Here is a 21,768-nt window from a genome sequence, read left to right as displayed (position 1 = left end):
TCTGCCATCTAGCCCTAAGAAACATCTCTCTTTGAATGTAAAGCACATGGATGAAAGATCTGACCTACTAGTAACTACTGATGTTGCCAAGGCTTAGTAGTAACTGCACCATGCTAAGTCCGCGATTCTTCATGTTGGAGGACCCCAGTTGAATGACAGCAGTATAATGCTATCAGATTTTCACATCTTTTAAATCTGGCATGCTCTGCTCAGAAGTTCAGTGAGCATTGTTTTCTCTTTGAAATTCTTCAGCTCCATGACTGATGTAATGTTTGAAAAGTTCCCAGGAAGACTGCGGGTTTTGAAATGTTATCTGCCTATGCTTGATTTTAATTAAAAATGGTTATTCTGCTGTGTTTCCCCAGTTGTTTTTTTTCTGTTAAGACGCGCTATACATCTAGTTTGTTAAAAGATAGCTGTGTAATATATGGCAAAGGCAGATGCTGTTTACACTTGAAAATAATTTTAAATGTTTTTTTAATCTCTTCAAAATCCAGTATTGCTATTGTACCAGAATCTATTTTGTAAATAAATAGTAGGTATTGATGAAGCATGTCAATATCCATTTGACTTATGAGGTTAAGTTAAATAATTCAAAGACAGATCTGCAGTGTTTCTCATTATGCAGTCTCACAATTTTTTAAATATACGTTATCACTAATCTCTAATAGAGAGCATTGTCACAATGCTTATTCCACCCATGTGCAGTCATGTGCTCGGCTTTTACAAGTGATTATTTGGATTGGTGCAGATGTGGATAAATTCAAGTGCTAAAAACTTTCATACTTCATGAGGAGAGTCAAAGAACACTGCAAAATCCTTATTTTGTATTTCTTATTCAGCTTTTGGTAATATGGTCTTTTTTAAACATAGTGTTTTTCTAACTGTGTTTTATATGTGTTTCAGTCCTATAAGATCATCAATTTTGCTCCAACTCTACTCCAAATCATAGTATCAGATGAAGTTGAATTTCCAGTGCGTCAAGCAGGTGAGATAAATTCCTCGTTTCATTTTCTTTCAGTAGAAATTCAGTCTCTCTGTTATTTCAAGAGAGTATTGAGCTGTTGCAATGTAAGTAAGTTCATGTTTGAAAACATTGAACTTGAAAACATGAACATTGAAAACATGTGGAAAAGGGTCTATCTTTGCTGTTTCTTTCCTACAAGAGGATCAGATAAAATTGTGCATATAGGGTAGAGTCCTTCTTTGGCTTCTCTGTGTTTGTAGTGATCCCTACTGGATTGCTGTGATACTGATAAGAAAAGAAAATGATTTCTGCTTAAAACTGGGTACCCAGGGAGCCTTAGGTATTCTTTCATTTTCCTGGTGGTCATGAAGTAGTGATGCCAAGACAAGTGGAAATTTAAAAAAAAGTTAAAATTGAGTCTCATTTGAATACATGTTTCTCTATTTGCATCCCTTTTCCTGGAAAAAATGAAAGTTTTGGAAAAATGAAAAAAACCCGCAGTTCCCTTCGTCAAGGGTAGCCACATATGCTTAGTCAATATCTATGATGTCCACCCACAAAAGTAGATACGAAGGAAGGTCACATCACTGATAAGTTATAAATTTATAATCTCAGCATGTCTAAAAAGATTGCCCAACTGTTTGTAAGTTCAGGAATGGTGATGTAGTTGACTTTACGGTATACATTTGTGTAAGATCAGGTTCTAAATATTCATAATTTATTTTAACTACTCCAATATTTTTGACAGATACAGAAAATATTCAGCTTTTTCAAGAAATTGATGAATACTTGTCCTGGTTTCAGCTGAGATTATTTTCTTTCTAGCAGCTGCTGTGTTTTAGATATAGTATGGGAAGAATGTCAATAACGCATACTGTTTTAGTTGTTGCTAAGTAATGTTTACATTGGTCAAGGACTTTTTCAGCTTCCTGTAGAAGCTGAGAGGGACCATAGACAGGACAAGCTGCCCAAAGGAGTATTCCAGACCACAGATGTCATGCTCAGTATATAAAAAAGGGTTGGCTGGGGGGCAGGAATCCATGATCGCTGCTCGGGATGGGCTGGGCAACCAGTCATTGGGTGGTAAGAGCAACTTGTGTTGTATCACTTTAATTTGTATATTCTTTTACTATTATTATTGTTGTTGTTATTATTATTTTCCTCTTCTGTAACTGTTCTGTTAAACTGTCTTTATCTCAACACATGAGGTTTTTTCCCTTTTCCCTCCTTTTCTCCCTCTTCTCCCTCTCTACCCGGGGGGGAGGCGGGGAGTAAGCAAGCGGCTGCGTGGTCCTAGTTGTTGGCTGGAGTTAAACCATGACAATATTGTTTCGTTCACAGCTCTGTTTTTATCCTATGGAACAGCGTTTCCCATAGAAGCACTGTTGGGTTTTTTGTACAGATCCTATTAATCCCCCGAGTGCATGCTGACATATGCTGTTTGTCATGCTGGCGTTTATTTTTTCAAAGATAATCCAACTTTGAATGGCATTGTTAAACCATTCTGTAGTAAAGTTTGATGCTTAATCTAGACTACATCAGGCTAATTTTATAAATTAATCTCTCATTTCAGTATTGTTCAGGGGGAAAAAAAAGCCCAAGTATGTAGAACATGATTTTTAAAATTTTTGGTTTTTTATTTTTTACGAAGTACTTGTATAAAATAGAAAAGCACATATAAATTACATATGTAAGTCGACAGATTCCCCTGGGAAATTTCTATAACAACAAATCTATGGACAAAGAAAATTAAAGTCTTGGGCTGGTCTTTCTGGACCTGTTTCTTGTTTGAATATTCTGGCACGTCATAAACAAAGAACTGTTTTTCCTCCTGCTCCTGTGAAATCTTTTACAAACAACTTGTTTTCATACTTTGTAATTTGTCTTCACCAAGAAAAATGATTGTACCCAAGGATATCTTATTTATACTTTAAACTCCTAGCTAGTAATCAGCCCAAATAGTACAGGGATAAGAGTCTATTAAGAATGTCTTATACCATATTTCCTATGTTTCCTAAAGAATGCCTACAGGCATTTTAGTACCGAGGCATAAATGCTGCTTTACTTTCAGTTGAAGATTAACTTTATTTTTTGTGTTTTTTCATGTGAGACAGAAGGGAACAACTCTAAGGGATTATGGGAAATCCTAATAGTGAGTTAAAGCTTAGGGAATGCACAACAAACATTTCTGTCTGAATAGAAGGTAGGCCATGTGCCAGTTTCATACTGGGCATTTCCCCAAGCAGAGCGTCCCATCTGCGTGCACAGTGATTTGTTTACACAAGCCTTCCAAAACTTCACTTACTGAGCTTGAGTAGTTGTTTTAGGGATGAATAAAAATGCGGATAAATAGATTTTTGTGTGCTTGTTTGTAATGATGGAATATTATGTCCATAGGGAAGACTACTGTAATAAAGAATGCACTCCAATAGAAGCTGTCTGAAATGCTATCCTGTTCTGTTTAGGACCAGCCACTTGAGCTGGATCTTGTGTGGAATCATAAAAAAATTTGTCTTCTGACTTAGCTGTGCTTAGTGCCTATAATTGTCAAGAACTCATGCAGTGGTTTTCAGTCGTCTTTTCAACTCTTTGTTCTACTTTCAGCTGTACTATGTGTTGAGCACAGAGTAATGTGGAGATGTGTTAGAATTAAATTATTATTTCCCCAATGTTTGTATTTAGCTGCCATTTACCTGAAGAACATGGTGGGATGGTACTGGGCGGACCGTGAACCACGTCCTGGAGAAGTAGTATTTCCATTCAACATTCATGAAAATGATCGTCAGCAGATTCGTGATAACATTGTAGAAGGAATAATTCGTTCTCCTGACTTATTGAGGTACCTTATATTGTGTAGAGATATTTCTGTAGCTCAAGTTTTCAGACTGGTAGTCAGGATGTAGTTAATGTGAGAATCTCAGTTTCTTGGGAGATGAAGCAAGTACTTCTTTTGAAAATGTAACATTTGAAAATTTGCATTTGAAAAAGTAAATTTTACCACATTTATTTGCACTTGTTTTTCAGAAATGTGTTAACCTGGCTAAGAGCTCTGTAATGTGATTTGTCCTTTTACAATGTAGTTTAAAGTGTCTTCTAACACTTGCTGTAGTGACAGCCTGCCTGTTTGGCTGATTCAGAGCAGATAGTGTAGAGGGCTATCTGTAGCACGGAATTACCCATTCAGAGAAATACTGCTCGAGATCTTTTTTTTTTTCTAGTAGCCCTTTTCTCAATTACTTTTGCAATTTTTTATATGTAATCCTAGTATTTAAATGTGTGCTAGCATTCTTGGTTTTAAGATGTTGAAAGAATGAAAAAAATGCTGTTCTCTTCTTTTGCTGGAAGAATAGTTAAGATTCACAGACATACTACAGTCTATGATTGTTCACCACTCTAATTAAAGTGAAGCTGATAGGATGGGATTAGGCTGTAGTGTATAGATGTTCATCTTTGCAAAACAGAAGAAAATCTTCCTATTGTCTCCTCCTCCTCTCCACCAGCTAGGTGCCCAGAGGTGTCTTTTTTTGTCAGTAGTCATATCTGGAGGAGGAGTGCTTGTCTATGGATTGAAATTAGGATTAGAGAAAACACTTTAAAAAAATAATGAAACACTGGAACGCATTAGGCTGCTATAGCATTGCTGTCACTAGAGGTCTTTACAAATAGATTAGACAAATACCTGCTGGGACTGCTTAGATCCTGCACTGAGACAGGAAAATGAACTAAAACATCGTTTCCAGTTCAGCTTTTCTAGCATGCTCTGACACAGATGTCTAGAATCCCCACTGAAAGAAGTAGTTGCTCCTTGCCAAGGTTGTGCTACAAGGTAAGGAAGCTCGTGTTGTTTCTGTGATAATGTAATAAAGGCATGTAGTTTCCCCTTCCATTATGTCATAAATGCCAAGGCTAAGTTTATACAAAAGAACACAAAATAATGGAAATTTGAGGAGGTTGGTCTTTTTTTTTTCTTCCCCCCAAGATCTACATCTAAAAGGATTGTTGAAAACCCCGGGAAAATCATCTGGAATAAAATAGAGGGTTTCTAAATAATGGCCAAACTTGTACATTTCTCAGAGGCTAAAAAAGTCAAAGAAACTTTACTGGAACTAGTCTGATGCTGTAATACTGATATTTTTCACTGTTTACTTGTGAGAATAAGGGGGGAGGTGGAACCAAATCAGCAATGAGCACAAACTCCAAAGGCTTGAGGGACAAGGTAAGTTTGTACAAAGCTAAAAGGATTGGTAGGTGAAGGGCCCCTTATTGAACTGCTTTGTAATAGTGGCTGCTTGTGTGAAAGACTCCAAGAGGATACCCAAGGGAAACTAAATATAGAAGAACCAATATTTTCTGTGGACTTTTTTTTTTTTAATTCCTTAGCAGAGCCAAGAGTATTTATTTACAGCTTCCAGTTCAATGCTGCTCAGCGTTTTCAGTCACACCTTACTTTAGTCAATTAACAAACCTGTGTTGCCTCACCATTGTGAGTGGCATCTAAAAGCATGCGGAGGGAGAGGAATAGTAAGATGTTTTTACCTAATTGGCTCTACCATGTGCTTCAGAGGTTGAGAAGTGGTGTTCTAGAAGATCCTGTAATTTCATGAGGAAACTCTGGCTTGGATCATAACACAAGCCAATATTTTTTAATAAAAATGTACAAATGTGTGTTTTTATGGTTGCTTTCAGCCTCATAAGCATGTAGAAGTATAAACATTCATTTTCAAAGTACAAAGCTAGCTGGTTTCATTGAGCAATTAATTGTTTTCAAGTATTGCCTGATGGGTGTAGAGAGGGAAAAGGAAGGGACAAAAGTAGCTAAAGTGTTCTGAAATTAGTTTCTTCCTTAAAGTTAAATCCCCTGGGATTTTTTTTCTTGCTTTTCCTCTGCGGCTCCTCAGAACTCTTTCAGTGCTGTTAAAATATGTATGATAGTTAGGTAATATGTATATTGTGGCCAGTAAACCAAGATTTGGGATCTATCCTTTTAAACACCATACCATGATCTTATTTATTTATAATGTATTTCTTTTTCCCTCCTGCCGTAGAGCCCAGCTGGCAAGGTGCCTCCATGCTATCATTACATATGACTTTCCTGGCCATTGGACAGCTGTAGTAGACAAGATAGGCTACTACTTGCAGTCTCAGAACAGTGGGAGTTGGCTTGGGAGCCTCCTGTGCCTGTATGAGCTGGTGAAGAATTACGAGTAAGTTGGTGTCCATCAGTAGATGAAGAATCAGTACTTTTAGTCCCAGCTGATTACTGAGAACGTCATTCTTAAAAGCACTGGCAGTTCTACAAGGAATTCAGATAGAAAATGGGGATTAATAATTATCATATGCTTCCTTTTCTGCAAATAAATGAAAACTATTAATCATCTTTATATCTTCAGCGAATTGAAAGCAGAGATGCCAGCAATAATCTGTATGAATTTACTGACATTTTTTCTTGAGGCTTTGTACTTTTGATCTGATTTAACCCATCTGTGAAAAATTTCTTAAATGTTTATAACTTCTTTTGTTTGGAGATTCACCAAATTCTGCATATATGAATGCAAATTATTTTCTACTTCTATGCCATGAATACAGTACTGTCGTTGTCATATACTCCTATTGCATATTGTTACCTGTACCATCCTCCTGATAGTCTAAATCCAGAAAGTGTAGATTAGGATAAGCGTAGAATGTTCTCTCACTCATTTTTTTATTTTTAAATTATTTGCTTTTAGAAACGTATGTAAAAGAAATGTAAACAGAGAAAGAGAAAATCTTTTCAAAACAAAGGAATGGTCTTTCCCTTTCAATTGCTATTGACTCCTGTTTCTTCAGCACCCAACTTGGGTTTGGCATTGATACGAGTGTCAGAAAAATTCAAGTGCCTGCTCCTCTGAGCTGACAATTCAGTAGTAAAGAACATTAGTTCTTCCTCCTAATAACAGCATTTATATAAGGTAACAGTTGTTGTTTTTCCTAGTCGGAGAATTTGCTCAAATTGTTGAGTTGCGGGCTAGAGAAGGGGAGAGTAAATGAGTGAGTGTTGGATGTTAATTAATTTTTTTTAGGGTACAGAAATTAAATTGCTGGTGAGGAATAGGCATTAGAATCTCCAGTGTGTAGATCCTGGACCAACATTTTTGTTTCCTTTGCAGATGCAGAAAAGCAGAGGAACAAGGTCCTCTCATAGCAGCAATGCAAATATTTTTGCCTCGGATTCAGCAGCAGATGATCCAGCTTCTGCCTGATAACTCCCATTACTCTGTACTGCTTCAGAAACAAATCTTAAAAATCTTCTATGCTTTTGTTCAGGTTGGCATCTGTGTAGAGGAAAACCGAAACTTTTGCTTTGTTGGGCACAACGACTCCTTTCAGTACACTCATGTGTGATTGAAGAGGAATACCAATTTGGATGGGAAAAGTCATAAAGAATAAACAGTTTTTACAAAAATATGATCTTTATAGATTTTTCTACTTAAAAACTGGTCACATGATCCCCCAGATTAAATTTTTGATGAACCTAGGTACTTCTGCACATCCTCTCTGTAAGCTTACTGGAGCAATGTTCCTGTTTTTATGAAGTCACACATAACCTAATATAAACTGTATAGGTATCTAGACTGTGCTGGTTGGCGTCTGAAAGTGTCAGTAGTGCATGTTGTAGTATAATTGTCAAAGAGTGCACTTCAGTAGGTGGCATTTCTCATTATCTTCTGAAGATCTGGCAGAAATTATTTATGGAGGCACATGCATTTTACAGAGATGAGTTTGGCTTTTACAAAGATGAGTTTGGTGAGGACGTACTTCTAGAGAATGAGAAACAAAACAAGATCCTGCGAAAGGGGCAGCCTGAAAATTCTTACTGGGGGTTAAAAAGCTAAAATAGTTTGTTATTAGGTGTGGGGAGGATTAAAAAGATCCTGAGATCCTATTTCACTTTTCAATAGCTTACCTGAATATTGTCACTTTGCTTTGGATTTTATAGAGAAGTAAGATTTACTAAGTAGATAGTAGCCACGTAGTAATTAGAGTACATTTCACTTACTAAAATGCTATTGGTTTAGCCAAGCCCTGTAGTATAGCTGCTGCAGTGGTCCCTAAAAGTCAGCTGGGCTATTGTGAACAAGAGGAAAAAATTAAAAGAATTACCAAGTTCTCAGACCAAGGAGCTTTCCTCAAATAGTGTCTGCTCCAAAATTCCTCTGTAAATTGTGCCAAGAAGGATGCAATTAGAGCAGTATTGATATCTAACCTAATTAGTTTTAATTTTACTTAAAAGCTCATCTTCCTCAGAATGTAACTACTGTAGAAACATCTTCGAACTTTCTCAGAGAAAATTAGTATTTCATGACTGTGTTTTTTATTGCAGTATGTGTTGCCGCTCCAGTTGCTGAATAACCAGACTATGACTCAGTGGATGGAGTTCTTCCGTACTATCATTGATAGAAATGTACCTCCGGTAAGTTTTAGTTTTCTAAAGAACTCTGATCCCTGTGTCTTGGCATTTGAGGAACAGTCAACGTGAAGGTTTTCTAAGTGTTCTTTTTTTTTAAGAGGTCATCTATTTAAGATTCGTATCTCTGGAATAAGTGGTGTTTCTGACAGAAACATAGGAAGATCGTGTAAGCTGTCAGAATTTAATTGACACCATGTAAATTCCAATCTGGGATACGTTGGAAGTTTCCAAATATTTTAGCCAGATCTCTCAAACAAGAACCAAAAGCTCATCACAAGCCCATCATTTGTCTCCGTTTCTCTTTTTCTTTCATCTGTCCTTATATTTCTTGAACAAAATAAAAATAGGAATTAAATTCTTGTTTGTATGTGTACAATGTTAACTGGCGTTTCCTAAGTTCTTTAGATATTTATTTCACAACCTTAACATTGTTTTAATAGCTTTTGTGTTAGTATATTGTTAGGGTGTATATATTTAGAGGAGTTAGTATCATTCATTATTTTTAAGCCAGTTGCATGCCACTGTTTAGTCAATTATATGTGAGAGTTTCCATTTTTAAAATATGCATAATTTTGAAAATTAAAGTACAGGCATTGTACAAGTATTTCACATACGCAGTTATAGTGACTAATTAAGATATTTGGAAGTTCCTTAATGTTATATAACTGCTAACAGAACCAAAGCTTTAGTCAATATGAATTTGTATTCGTTTACTCAGGAAGAAATGATTAAAGCATCATTTCTCTCAACAATACACACAGCTAATTTAAAATAAATGTATTTATTTATAGGAGACTTTGCAAATTGATGAAGATGATAGACCGGAGCTGGTGTGGTGGAAATGCAAGAAGTGGGCATTGCATATTGTAGCTCGTCTTTTTAAACGGTAACAAACTGATTAAAAACTAAATTTGGGTTACAAATTTGTAACACTACTTCAGGTGCAATTAGACAAGACAGTTTAGTGGGTTTAATAGCTCATGGTCACCAAAGAGGTGTTCCTGCTGCTGTCCTCTGCCTTGCACTGGCACAGCAACTGGTCTGAGCTCTTAGTGAAATGATTTGGCTCTCTAAGATGATAACAAACTAGCCCCACAGGAAAAGAACGCTTTTTTTCCCACTTTTTTTGGTTATTGTTACTACATCCAGCTACAAGCGCTTATGTTCTCAAATATAAAGGCAGGGGAAGATTTGGAAAGAAATCCATAAACATGGAAATTACAGAGCTTGTGACAAAAAGGCGGCTATATTTGCTTGTGTCTAGTATTGTACCTTATGAGAATCTAAGAAAAGAAAAGGGAAGTGGGGCATTATATGGGAAATAATGACTTAGAAGGAGCCTATGGGAAAGCGTTCCTTTGGGGATGGGCGACTACTCAGGCTCCTTTGTGTTTTAGAAAGTTTTGTGTCTTCCTGAGGCATCGGAGTTCTCACAATGTAAATATGTGTGTTCTCTTCTTTTTAAAGATATGGAAGTCCTGGAAATGTAACTAAAGAATACTTTCAATTCTCAGAGTTTTTTTTAAAAACCTATGCTGTGGGCATACAAGAGGTAAGTACAGTTCATTTGTTTCTGAATTAGATCATTTTGGCTGAACAAATGTATTGTTTTCAACAGTGTGCTCATATTGACGTTCATTCATTAAAGAAAAATTAAGAGTCGGACAGGTTTTCCTTACAGTGATTGAGAAGTTCTTTAGAACTCATTGCCATACAACTGAAGTATAATAACACAGATTTTCAGCAATTCAAAAAGAAAAACCCTGCAGGAAAATTCTCAGAAAAGACGAGTGCTGATAAAATGGTGTTATCGTAATGTATAAAGGTTCTAGATATAGCTGAGAAAAAAAACTATTGATGCAGAGGCCTCATGTCATAGAAGGGTGTATTTTCAGCCCAGTCTTTAGTAAGTGCTTTTGCTGCAAACAACTTAGGCGCAGTAATCCAATGATATTGTTTTATTTCAGGAAGATACAAGCAGATTAGAAGGTGTCTAGAGAACAGCAATAAAAGTTATTTTATACCTAGAAAGTGTTTTTATGAAAATATAGCATAAATTCAGTTTGCAAGGAAATTATTTTTGTTGGGGAATTCTAATTATTTGTGATTAACATGGTGTTGTGGAGACAGTTCAGTTCTGATAAAGTCGTGTAGAAGAGAGGTAGTTCCCATCAGAGTTCTGTGTGTTTTTCTGCCAGCTCAGCTGTGAGCCCCTGAGAACATGGGCTTCCAGGTTTCCAGCATCTCCCTGGTTTGGTGGAACAGCTATAGCAATTGGGTGCCTAAAGCACTGGGAGTGCTGGCTCCCAAGCTCAGATATTTTTGGCAGAGCTCGTCCTGTTTCTCATTCATCCCACCATATACTAGATGACTAGGAGTGGTAGTTCCTAGGCTTTTGACTCAACCAAAGCTCTTGGTTGTCCAGGCTTTTGGGTTACATATTCCAAACAGGCTTCTAAGAAGCCAGGAGAATGCAGTACGCTGTCCTACTCATGATTCTGGGCTCTTGATTGCATTTGGTCTGTAAACCTTGCAAAACACCTGGGAATGCTGTTTTTCAAGTGACAAGTGTTTAGATAATGTGTATTTCCAGAATATGTGGCTCCTCAGCATGCCGTCAGATGAAGTATCCCTGACGTGGCATCTGCAGGCTTCTTACAGTTTAAATTTCCACTGTCTTTGATGGAGGGTGCCAGGCTGTTGTTGTCACTTCACGTCAAATTTAAACTAGGTTTCAAAATACCAGGATTGTCTGCAAAACAAAATTACTTTTCTCCATCCAGTTTGACAACAGAATAGTTAATCCATCTGTGTATTAATTCAGTATAAATATGTAAATATTAAGAACTAAAGAGAGGAAGGTAAGGCTGTAAGCATTAAATGAAAAGAAAAGGGAAGTAAACAGTCTAATATCTATTCTAAACTCCTTGCAATGTTTAGCTCCTGAGTGGAAAAATAGACTTCCATGGGCTGTTGCCATTTGAAATACTTAAAGTTTGTCTGTTAAGAGATTAGGCTATGTAGTAGAGGGAGCAGTTTAGCTTTCAAGACAAATGAACTGGACAATCTGCACAGTTCTTGCATTTCTGGCTCTTAAATGCTGATTTGTCACATTTCCTCACAGAGTTAGTAAGAATTTTGTTGTGAATATTACATTGCTAAGTCTTCATTACTTATTCATCTGTTGTTAAGTGCTGACATCATGCTAGAGTCTATATGAGATATAGACAATTCTTGCCCAAGGAGCCTATCATATAAAAGACTTGAGATAAGACTTAGTACTCCTAAGGAAGGAGTTATGTTCAAAATAAAGTTTATTATAGTGTTGTGAAGAATTATGAAGCAGAATTGTCCTTCTGCAAATATATGACTCAATATTTTTTTATGCATTGCCAATGGTCTTTATTGTTATTCAGGTACGTTCCAGTTCTTTATGCTTATTAACACTTAGTAGTTCATCTGCCATTAGTGCAGATTAATGGCTTTATACTGTAGGTTCCTCTTAGTAGAGCAAGCCTTTATATTAAGGAAACATTGTGTGATAGAGTTTGTGATAGCATGCTAGGTGATACTACCTGATGGTTACAACGGGTAATTGAAGTTAAGGGTTTTGCATCTCTTCTGATTCACAGATTTAGGTGCTAACCTATTTTTCTTTTCTAGTTTAGAATTTCTATTCTTATCACTGTTCTTCCAAAGTAATTTGTCTTCTTTAGGGGCCTGTCCTTAAAAAGGGAGCAGAGACGCCACTAATGGATTTAGAAGCCAACCAGTTTGAAAAATCTCACTGTGCCTTTTCTTTATCTGTTCCTAATTTTGCTGAGGCCTGTGTAAACTGTCAGCCTGTGAATACTGAAGTGTATCTTTGGTTTACAATCACAAGTGATCACACGGTGGGGCTAGTAGTAAAGGCAAACATGTACATAAATGCTAGCAGGATTAGCTCCTTAATGTTTAAATGACTTCTGATTTTTGGATCAAAGGCATTACAGTGATTACTAGCACTAGAACCTCTACTGTAAAACTAATTAATCTGTCCATGTATGTTCACTGAAGAGATGCACTGCGTGTCTGTGCATGAGAGAGAATTTTCAGTCTTCATTTAAAAATACCACTTTTTCATTTCTTCAGGTTCTTTTAAGAATCTTAGACCAATACAGGCAAAAAGACTATGTTGCACCACGTGTTCTTCAGCTAACGTTAAATTATCTGAACCAAGGGGTTATTCACTCTGTAACATGGAAGCAAATGAAGCCACACATGAAGGTCAGTGTATAAAACCCAGTCATAAAAACTGCATGTCATCAGAGTGATTAAAAAAAAAAACAAAAACAAAAAAAAAAACCAAAACAAACAAAAAAAACCAAACAAAAAATCCCCAGCAGTTTTGCAGTTTTAAAGTAGGCTTCATGAATCTTTCATGCAGCAATGGATCTGGGCAGAAAACAGCATTTCTACAGAAATGTGATTGGGTTTTTTTTCAGTATGATAACTACCTTTTATTGCAGATATTGTTAACTCAGTTAAAGATTCTGTTCCGTAAATTCTTTATTTTTATTTTTGAAATCTGCCATATTCTGGCTTTTATTCGTTGCTAGTGTTCAGAATTGTCTATAGATTTGGAAATTCGTAATTGGTTGTTGTGCAAAGATAGTGGGCAAAGACAACATGAACTATAAGGAACTGAACTCTGTTTCGAGGACATGTTTTAGAAGTGAACTAAGAAAAAGTGAAAAGTGATTTTCATGCTTTTATTTTTGCATATCATAAGCTCCCCTCTTGTAGTCAGTTAATCCCATGAGCGTTAAGAGGGACTTTGAAATGCATTCTCATGTTGAGTGTTGGATTGGTGAGATTCTTCTGCAGAATGTGATGTTCTGCTGTTATAGGCTACATCCTGAAGTATATTTTGTGTGTGGTACTGTATTAATATAAAGTTAGATTAAATAATTACTGCTGTCTGGGACTGTTGCAAAAGGAAAATATATATATATATATATTGTAAGTTTATTTCTGTTAGCCAAAATAAATGAGGACTGGTTAAAAGAATTTTGCTATTCAGAAAAGTAGGTCTAGTAAATTAGTGCATAGTGGAGGGATTTGATTTTATGTGTACTTACATGTATTTGACTTCCCTGATATTAGAGTATAACAGAAGAAGTGATATTCCCTCTAATGTGCTACAAAGACGAGGATGAAGAGCTCTGGCAAGAGGATCCGTATGAATATATCCGCATGAAATTTGGTAAATGTTTGTGTTCAGCATTTATTTTCTGCTTTCATCATAACTGTACACTATAGTCTCAATTAACAGCACGGCCACTGTAATGTCTCTGTCTTCACCAGTGTCCCGAACAATAGGAAGAAGAAAATCTGTTTCTTAAATCTCACCATTCTGTAGTTAAAAGAAGAAGGCAGATCAAGTGAGTTTTGGCCGTTTGGCTGGTAGCTTTAAACTAAATGATTCACTTAACGTTTTCTTCTACTTCACGTGTGCTCAGTGCAGCCCAAATAGACTGGCTTGCTCACTTTTTAATGCCAGTTTCAGAGTCCCGAATTGCAGATGTCTGCAAGCTCTTGCAGCTCTCACTTTGACCAGAAGAGGCCTGACTTGCTCTTTCCCTATTGAAAATTGCTAATGTCTTCAGCATTTTTTTTCCCAATTATTATTACTAAATTGTCAGATAATTAGATGTATGTATTCTTTCAAAAGGTACTCAAAAATACAGCAAATTTTGCTGGAAAACTCCAGTAAGGTGGGTACCACGGAGATATGTAACATATGGGAACTTTTAATTAGTTGATTTGGGATTAGCATATGTGAAAACAGAATTTAAATGTGCATAGAATAATTTAAAAAACTTGGAGGGTTGTTATGCAAAAAAATTAATCACGATATAGTGTTGATCACTGGTGTACAAATACATTGCTGCTTTTTGGTAAATGAATCCAGTTCTTTCTGTGTAAGGAGTGAATCCTATTTTTATATGTAGCTGAGACAGTTAAATACAGATTTAGATTGTATAGTTGAAAGTAAAAGAAACAAAACCAAGCATGAAAGTACATTAAGTTGAAGTTTAGTGAGGCACATTTGGGTTTGGAACAAGAATTTCAGTAGTCTGGTAGTATTTCTTAATCATGTTTTATCTTCAAGTTCTCAGGAAAAGTTAGTGTGTAATTTTAACCACATTTTAAGATTACCTTTTTAGATCTTTTTATGTAATTCAATTTGTGTAGGTATGTTTGGATTAGAATATGTTTGGCAGCACAGATTGTTTTTTTTTTCTCAATATATAAATTATATTTTCAATATGATTAAAGGAAGTTTACTTCTAATGAACGAAGCTAAAAAGCTTCGACTTCCAGCAGATTTAAAACTATCCCAGGTCCAAGTAGTTTTTACATACAAGAAGTTTCCCATGAGGTTTTAATAAAATCAAACCAAAATTGTGTACATATGGTATACAGATGGTACTGGAATACATTGTTGTTCTTCCTAGAGTGGTTTTAATTAAAAAAAAGCTATTATTTTTCATCCCTTAAATTACATGGTCTCAAAAGAATTAATGAATAAATAACACATTCCTAGTAAAGGGAATGATGAGTGGTCAGTAGATTTGGAAGGCATGAAGTAAATGCTTTTATAAGCTATGTGACATAAGCTTGGGTCTGACTCTTTAACCACAACGTGAAGACAACTGTGTCAATAGTTTTGAAGTTCCATATTCACCCTGATTCCTGATTTTGTGATATCCCACAAACAAGATGGTTTATAACAATTTTATTATTATGTCATTCAGAAAAGGAAATTTTTTTTGCCTTTTTTTTTATTTGCTAGATGTATTTGAGGATTATGCATGCACTACAACAGCAGCACAGAATCTCCTTTATACCGCTGCGAAGAAGAGAAAAGAGGTATGGAAACAGTGGTCTTTAATGATTTGAAGTTTCCTTAGTAATGTCATTTTCCCTTAAATTTGAAGATGCTACAGGAAGCTAGTCTTGAAAAATCTACTTGCTAATACATAATCACACGCTTTCCTGCCTGTGCACTATGAATTTTGGGAGTATGAAATTATGCGTTTATGTATAAATAAATAAGGGGATTCCTCTTGCAGTTTTAAAATTAACCTGCCAGATACGAACTGAGTTGTAATAGATGTCCTTTTCCCAAGTTTACAAACAGCCTCTGTCATGGCTGTTCTGAGCTTCCCAAACTGTAGCAGTAGGGGGAAAAGTGAACCTGATCCTTATTAATTTTCACTGATGCTATTTAAATCCTGTTGACAGCAATGAAATTAGCAGGAATGAAACCAGTTTCATACAGCTGCTCTTTAAATGAGGACATAACTTTTCTGCAGATCTTTCTGTACTTCCATTGATCTGTGCAAAAGCACCCAACCAAGCCCTAGAAAGCACGTCAGTTTGCTAGAGCTACGAGCTTTTTTCTGGGTACCATTTTAACATCTGGTAAATATGGAGCTCCATTTCCAGATGGATTTTCAGAGCAGGGCATAGTCTTTATGTCAGGTGGAATAGCCTATGAACTTTCTACTTCTTTATTGTCAAAACAGCCCTTGCCTGCTGACCTCCTCATTTTCATAATTTGTACTGAGACCGTCAAAACGTCATGACATCTGAAAAGCACATATCGGGTGTGGAAATGACATTAAACAATTGGTTTTGCCAAGAAACCTTTTCTAAGTCTAGTCAACTTTAGAAGTTATTGCCAAAATCGTTAGATTAATATAAGTTTATGAGGTTTTAGTCCAAGCTGTTCTTGGATATGTATGTGTTCATACATATATGTACACACACGTATGTATTTATATGTGTGAGAGAAACCAGAAGAGAACTTAAGGGGAGAAAAAATGGGTGAGGTACTGTTTGAGCCTCTTGCCTCTTCGTCACCTTTTTTGATTTGCCTCAAGACAACAAAAATACCTTATTTACTATTACTAATGTGAAATTTCAAGGAGATTAATTTAATTTTGACGAGTTTGGCTGAAAAGTTAAAAAAGGAACCTTCTATATTTTAACTATGCAAAGATGCTACATGTAGTACCTCACAGTTGCTTTGACCAGAATAAAATTTCTACTTAAAAATGTCATGTGAATATTTTGACTTAAACAATACTATTAAAATAATCTGACAAAAGGAGATTGAGTGTTTTCTGTCTTGCATAGGTGTTACCAAAAATGATGGCATATTGCTATGAGATTCTGACAGAGCCAAACGTTGATCCGAGGAAAAAAGATGGAGCTTTGCATGTTATAGGATCCCTAGCAGATATTTTACTGAAAGTAAGTGGGTAAAGAAGTGAAAAAGGTTTGTAATTCTTAATATCAAGTGCCATTGCCAATAAAAAAGTCTTAGTTTATAAAGTATGGCTAGCCCTTACCTGTATTTATAAAGTCTGTAGAGAGATTGCACTGTGGGATAAGAATCTGAGGGTTTGTTTCTTTAAAGATATTAACATTCTTTCCTGTTTTTTAAATTCCCATTTTATTTGCAGATTTTTCTTCTCAAGTTTCTCCAAAGCTGTGTTTGTTTGCTACAGAACAGTCCCTTGGTCCTCTCCTGCTTTACTAATAAAATGGAAGGGTGTTAAAAAAGCAAACGTGCCATCAATAAACATTCCATCAATAGCGTTGCCTATGATTCTTTAGCAAACTCCCCAACAGCCTGTACTACTGTGAGCTGCTTCTGGTTGCATAAAAATATTTACTTAACATCTTGCAGGAATGTTTTGTCTAGCTTTCCAGCTTTCTTACCCTACAACGCGTGGCTGTAAGTCTTGTTTCATCAGCCAGTTGGGAGTTTTGAAAATAACTGCAAAGAGCACAGAGTTTCTGTCCTTCCTCCATTCTGTATAGACAGTATCTTCAGAATTCTGAGTATTTTTCTGGAATTTGAATACACGTCGAATCTCCACTGTTGCTCTGTAATGTAATCTTCATTACGATTTCCCTTACGCTTTTGTAGACAATGGAGTCCAAAGTATACCCTTTCTCCATGTCAAAAGTAACTGCCAAAAGGTTATAATTTTCTAGCATGAGAATGGCGGCCTTGTGCTGGAGGCCTCCTTTTTAAAGGAATTTATTTTATTTTATGCAAGTTGTCTCTCTCTGTGCAGGATGTGTCTTCATGTTGCAAGGCACATCTTATCAATGTTCCTAACATTTATTTTTGGCCAATGTACCAATCCCTGATCTGATCTGAAATCCTGAAACATCAGTAACTTTTGCAGAATTTTTGTAGATTAGGTTGCATTGTAAATGCCCTCCCTTGTGCTGGAGTATAGCGGTGAAAGAGGAGGACATTGTTTGTGTTGTGAGGAGCCTTTCATATTGACTGTGGGCTTCTAAACCCATTTATCTCTGTCCTGTGGAAAAAAAGGGGATTTATGCTAGTATACTGCTCTCATTTGAAATTTTTGGTCTTGAAACATGAGGCTATAATGTACTTTACAAAAGAGTAATAATCCCCAAACACTGCAGACTCCTCTCAACTCTAAATTTCTTGTGTTTGGGGTTTGGCAGACTGAAAAATTCCATGAACTTTCTGCTTAAAATACTCGACTTGTAAGTGCTTTCTGGCTGGTGAGCTGACTGAGATACAGATTGTAAGGAGCTCGTAAACACAATGACCCTGCCTTACCCACGTGGCTCTCCACAGTGGCTCCGGTTTAATGCATGCAAACCTCTGACCTTTGTGCACAAGGGAAAATTCTTTTCCCTTCTCTGTGTTTTTCTCTGCTCAGTTCTTTATCTGCCTCTCTGAAGGTTTGGGAATCAGTGTGGGGAAAAATGATGTATGCATTGGTGAAGTCGATGTGTGATCACCTGAGATACATTTTTGTATTGAATGTCCTCTTTCACCCTTTTCCTGTCTCAGCCACTGAATCATTCCTTTCGATGGTAACACAGTCCCCAGCATATATCTTTTCTAGCATCCCGGGACTATAGGTGCTGGGAAAGTCACAAGTCTCCATGTTTATGGTCCTGACTTCCTGTGAATATCTTGGGATTTGCCAAGGTTGGAATAACGGAGGATAATTTTCATCAAATATCCTTCTCCAGCCAAGGAAATTTCTGTCACAAAGGAATTATCTTAGTCCATTAATAAACACGAAAAATGATGTGAGTTATTGTTATAGTGTGTAAAATAATTAGTTTTGATGCTTATAGTAATAGTAGGTCATTGAAACTGATGTGTTTCATACTAAGCTTATATTTATCTTCAGCTATGTATATACTCCTTTGTGGGAAGAATGGAGGTACTAGGTTATTTATCCTAATTGATTTTTAAGAAAAATCAGCTGGAATCAATTGCCTTAAAGAAAATGAAAATTCCAGTTTACAGTATTGTAATGAGTTGCATGTACAGTTCTTTCACTTATCTGGCATTGAACTTGCTGTGCTTATGAGGTTCGTTCAGTTCAAGGTACAAGATCCAGATCTCTTCATGAGAGAATAGCTTTATTACATAGACAAATCATTGCATTTCTCATGGTTGATAGTTGAAATGAATAACTGGCTAGAATGAAATATGTAAAATGAATGGTCTCCAAGATTAATTTTTGTTTACACCAACAGAAGAGTGTCTTCAAGGATCAAATGGAGCTGACATTACAGAATCATGTCTTTCCTTTGTTCATGTCTAACCTGGGGTACCTCAGGGCTAGAGTAAGTTCACCGGTTATATCAATTTCAGTATTTGCCATGATTCTTTCCTTCCAAGTTTCACTTCATTCTGAATGTCAATGAAAGAAATAAAGCAAATATATAGTAAAATTTCAAATAGCCACCCTGTGCAGTAATTTTTCAGTGTGTTGGCTGAAAAAATCATTTGTCAGTTAAATGAATTGATGGAAAGTCTGTGCCATATTGTTGTTTACCTCTTTGATCAGACTGGAGAATTTGAGCAGTGGTCGTGGCCCTTTTGTGACCAGTTTTCGTTAGCAGATCTCAATAACTAGAGCGGTTGGATGGCTGTGAAGAATAGGTGGGATTTCCACAGAGTAGATAATATCAGTTTAAGTGTAGCTTGAAGAAAATCCTGGACTGCCCATATCAGTCATAAGCAAACAGTTAATTTTCTTTAATTTCTGTTCTGATTTTTTCCCCCAGAAGGACCAAAACTATGAATGCCAATTATGTGCATACTGAATTTATTGGAATTTGTGAAAGGAAAATAAAGAACTGCTTAAGTGCAAAAAAACTTTGTTACATGTTACTGTATGAATACACCATAATTAAAAAAAAAAAGTGCATGGAAACATAGAGGTAGTTAGCATTGTTTTTGAATCAGTTAAAAAAATGCTAAAAAATTGCAGTAGTCCCTAACTTGCTTTTCTTTTTGTCATGCAGTCCTGTTGGGTGCTTCATTCTTTCAGTGCTTTGAAATTTCACAATGAGCTAAACTTGAGGAATGCTGTAGAGTTGGCGAAGAAGAGCCTGATTGATGATAAGGAAATGCCTGTCAAAGTAGAAGCAGCCATAGCTCTTCAGATGTTAATAAGCAACCAAGAGCAAGGTATGCTACAGTGATTCATCAGTTGTATACACTGCTTATTTTTTTTTTGGTAGACGAGGAGGTTGGTGCGGATTTATCTAAACACTTCTACCGTTTAAAGACATGCATTTCAAAACATCTCATCATGTTTAGAGAGTGTCACTTGCTCATCAGTTACTGTGTACATCCCAGAATTCTGACTTCAAGTTTTTACTACAGGTCTCTGCACAAAAGAAGTTAGAATCAACATATTTCCTTTAATAAAGTAAACAGCAGCTGTCTTTGTTTTTCTTTAGTGAAATAAAATAGTGTGTATGTTTAAGAATGAATGCTACCTATGTATTGAGGGCATGCGTCCCCCAGAACAGTCGATTTTTTTTGTTGTTGTAGATGGCATTTCAGTGTTGAATGTGGTAAATGTACAATTTATTTACTTTGTTAGTCTACTAGTTATGGGCTACAAAAGTGCCTTGGGTAGATTTTTTGGTGGTTGTTTTTGTTTTTTAGCAAATTAAACTTTAAAAAATTACTTTGTTCAAGAGTAGTCAGTTACTAATAGTTTTGAGTTATGGTATAATTGTGTTTATGGATAATTGATTTCACCTAATTTCAATTATTTTTTTTTTAGCCAAGGAATATGTGAAGCCTTATGTAAGGCCAGTTATGCAAGAGCTCTTGCACGTTGTTAGAGAGACGGAAAATGATGATCTTACTAATGTAATCCAGAAGATGATCTGTGAGTACAGTCAGGAAGTAGCTACCATCGCCGTTGACATGACTCAACACCTGGTAAGAGACAGTAGTAAAGTAACAGTCTAGTCAGAAGCACATGCCTAGTTCAGTAAACATTTAATGAGCTTTGTTTGACATGCACACCATTTAAAATAACCTTTATAAAGGTCCACATATAGTATTCACAATATATTGTTTTCTGTATGCAGCATCTTTAAAACCTATAGGTTTTTCAAAGATACTGAATTTTGACACTGGTTTTAAAGAGACAAGCCCTAACTATTTAACATTTCAAATGACTTATCATAGCCAGACTCCTCAAAGAAAAGAGGAGTTTTCAATTTTCTGTATTCCGCTTTCAAAAGTAAGGAGCGTATTTTTCAGCACTGACAGCTCTTACAGATAAGGCATTGCTGCTGTTGCATTGACCGTCTTGGTTTTGCGTGACAAATTAGAAATGTGAATTTACTCCTGAATGTCAAGTTGCTTGTTTTTTTTTTTTCATAGGCTGAAATATTTGGTAAAATAATTCAGAATGACGAACAAGACGAAGACCAAGACAAAGGAGCTATGGCCACGGACATCTTGCACACAATTGACACTATCCTGACAGTTGTGGAAGATCACAAGGAGGTGAGATTTTCTTTTATACATCTTTTCTCCTGCTGTTTTGCCTCGTGCCTTTCATTCATGACAACAAGCACTTCCATGTATGGCGCATTGCTTGGGCTGACATGACTCTGCATTTACTATAGCAGGATGGTGAATTAGTACCAAGTGATCTCTGACAAATTTGAATTTAAAGCCCAGTTTACTTTTGTGATTTCCTAATTGTTTAGATCTCAACTTTGAGGGGAATTTACATCCTGAGGGTAAAATCCTTAGCCCTTACTCTGTTAAGCACTTAATTTGATAATTGTATTATAGACTGTTAAAATAGATTTTAGGGAGAAAAAATTTGCATAAGGTTCATTTTTTTTTTTACAACAGTAACTCATATTTTGTTGTTTAGCCATCAGTTTCTTGGATAGAATTCCTAGGAATTGGTCTAGCAGTTGTGGTGCAATTTAAGTTTACATTTCACATATTCAGGGAAGAAAGATT

At 36.1% G+C, this 21,768-nt stretch overlaps 1 protein-coding gene across 3 annotated transcripts in view; it reads left to right on the top strand.

Moving 5' to 3' along the window:
• Positions 1 to 21,768, top strand: part of IPO8 (importin 8) — a 48,842-nt gene that overhangs the window by 7,746 nt on the left and 19,328 nt on the right. For all 3 annotated transcript variants that reach the window (XM_063319136.1, XM_063319154.1, XM_063319145.1), the window contains 15 exons: positions 907 to 988; positions 3,650 to 3,806; positions 6,013 to 6,171; positions 7,114 to 7,270; positions 8,328 to 8,417; positions 9,206 to 9,300; positions 9,882 to 9,966; positions 12,546 to 12,680; positions 13,560 to 13,659; positions 15,253 to 15,329; positions 16,602 to 16,718; positions 19,014 to 19,103; positions 19,788 to 19,953; positions 20,561 to 20,721; positions 21,172 to 21,297. In XM_063319136.1, coding sequence (XP_063175206.1) covers positions 907 to 988; positions 3,650 to 3,806; positions 6,013 to 6,171; positions 7,114 to 7,270; positions 8,328 to 8,417; positions 9,206 to 9,300; positions 9,882 to 9,966; positions 12,546 to 12,680; positions 13,560 to 13,659; positions 15,253 to 15,329; positions 16,602 to 16,718; positions 19,014 to 19,103; positions 19,788 to 19,953; positions 20,561 to 20,721; positions 21,172 to 21,297 — 1,797 coding nt within the window. The remainder of the gene's footprint in view (positions 1 to 906; positions 989 to 3,649; positions 3,807 to 6,012; positions 6,172 to 7,113; positions 7,271 to 8,327; positions 8,418 to 9,205; positions 9,301 to 9,881; positions 9,967 to 12,545; positions 12,681 to 13,559; positions 13,660 to 15,252; positions 15,330 to 16,601; positions 16,719 to 19,013; positions 19,104 to 19,787; positions 19,954 to 20,560; positions 20,722 to 21,171; positions 21,298 to 21,768) is intronic.

This window comes from Chroicocephalus ridibundus, chromosome 1, assembly GCF_963924245.1.
Source record: "Chroicocephalus ridibundus chromosome 1, bChrRid1.1, whole genome shotgun sequence".
Taxonomy (NCBI): domain Eukaryota; kingdom Metazoa; phylum Chordata; class Aves; order Charadriiformes; family Laridae; genus Chroicocephalus; species Chroicocephalus ridibundus.
The sequence above is the reverse complement of the archived record's forward strand: the minus strand, read 5'-3'. Positions and strand labels throughout refer to the sequence as shown.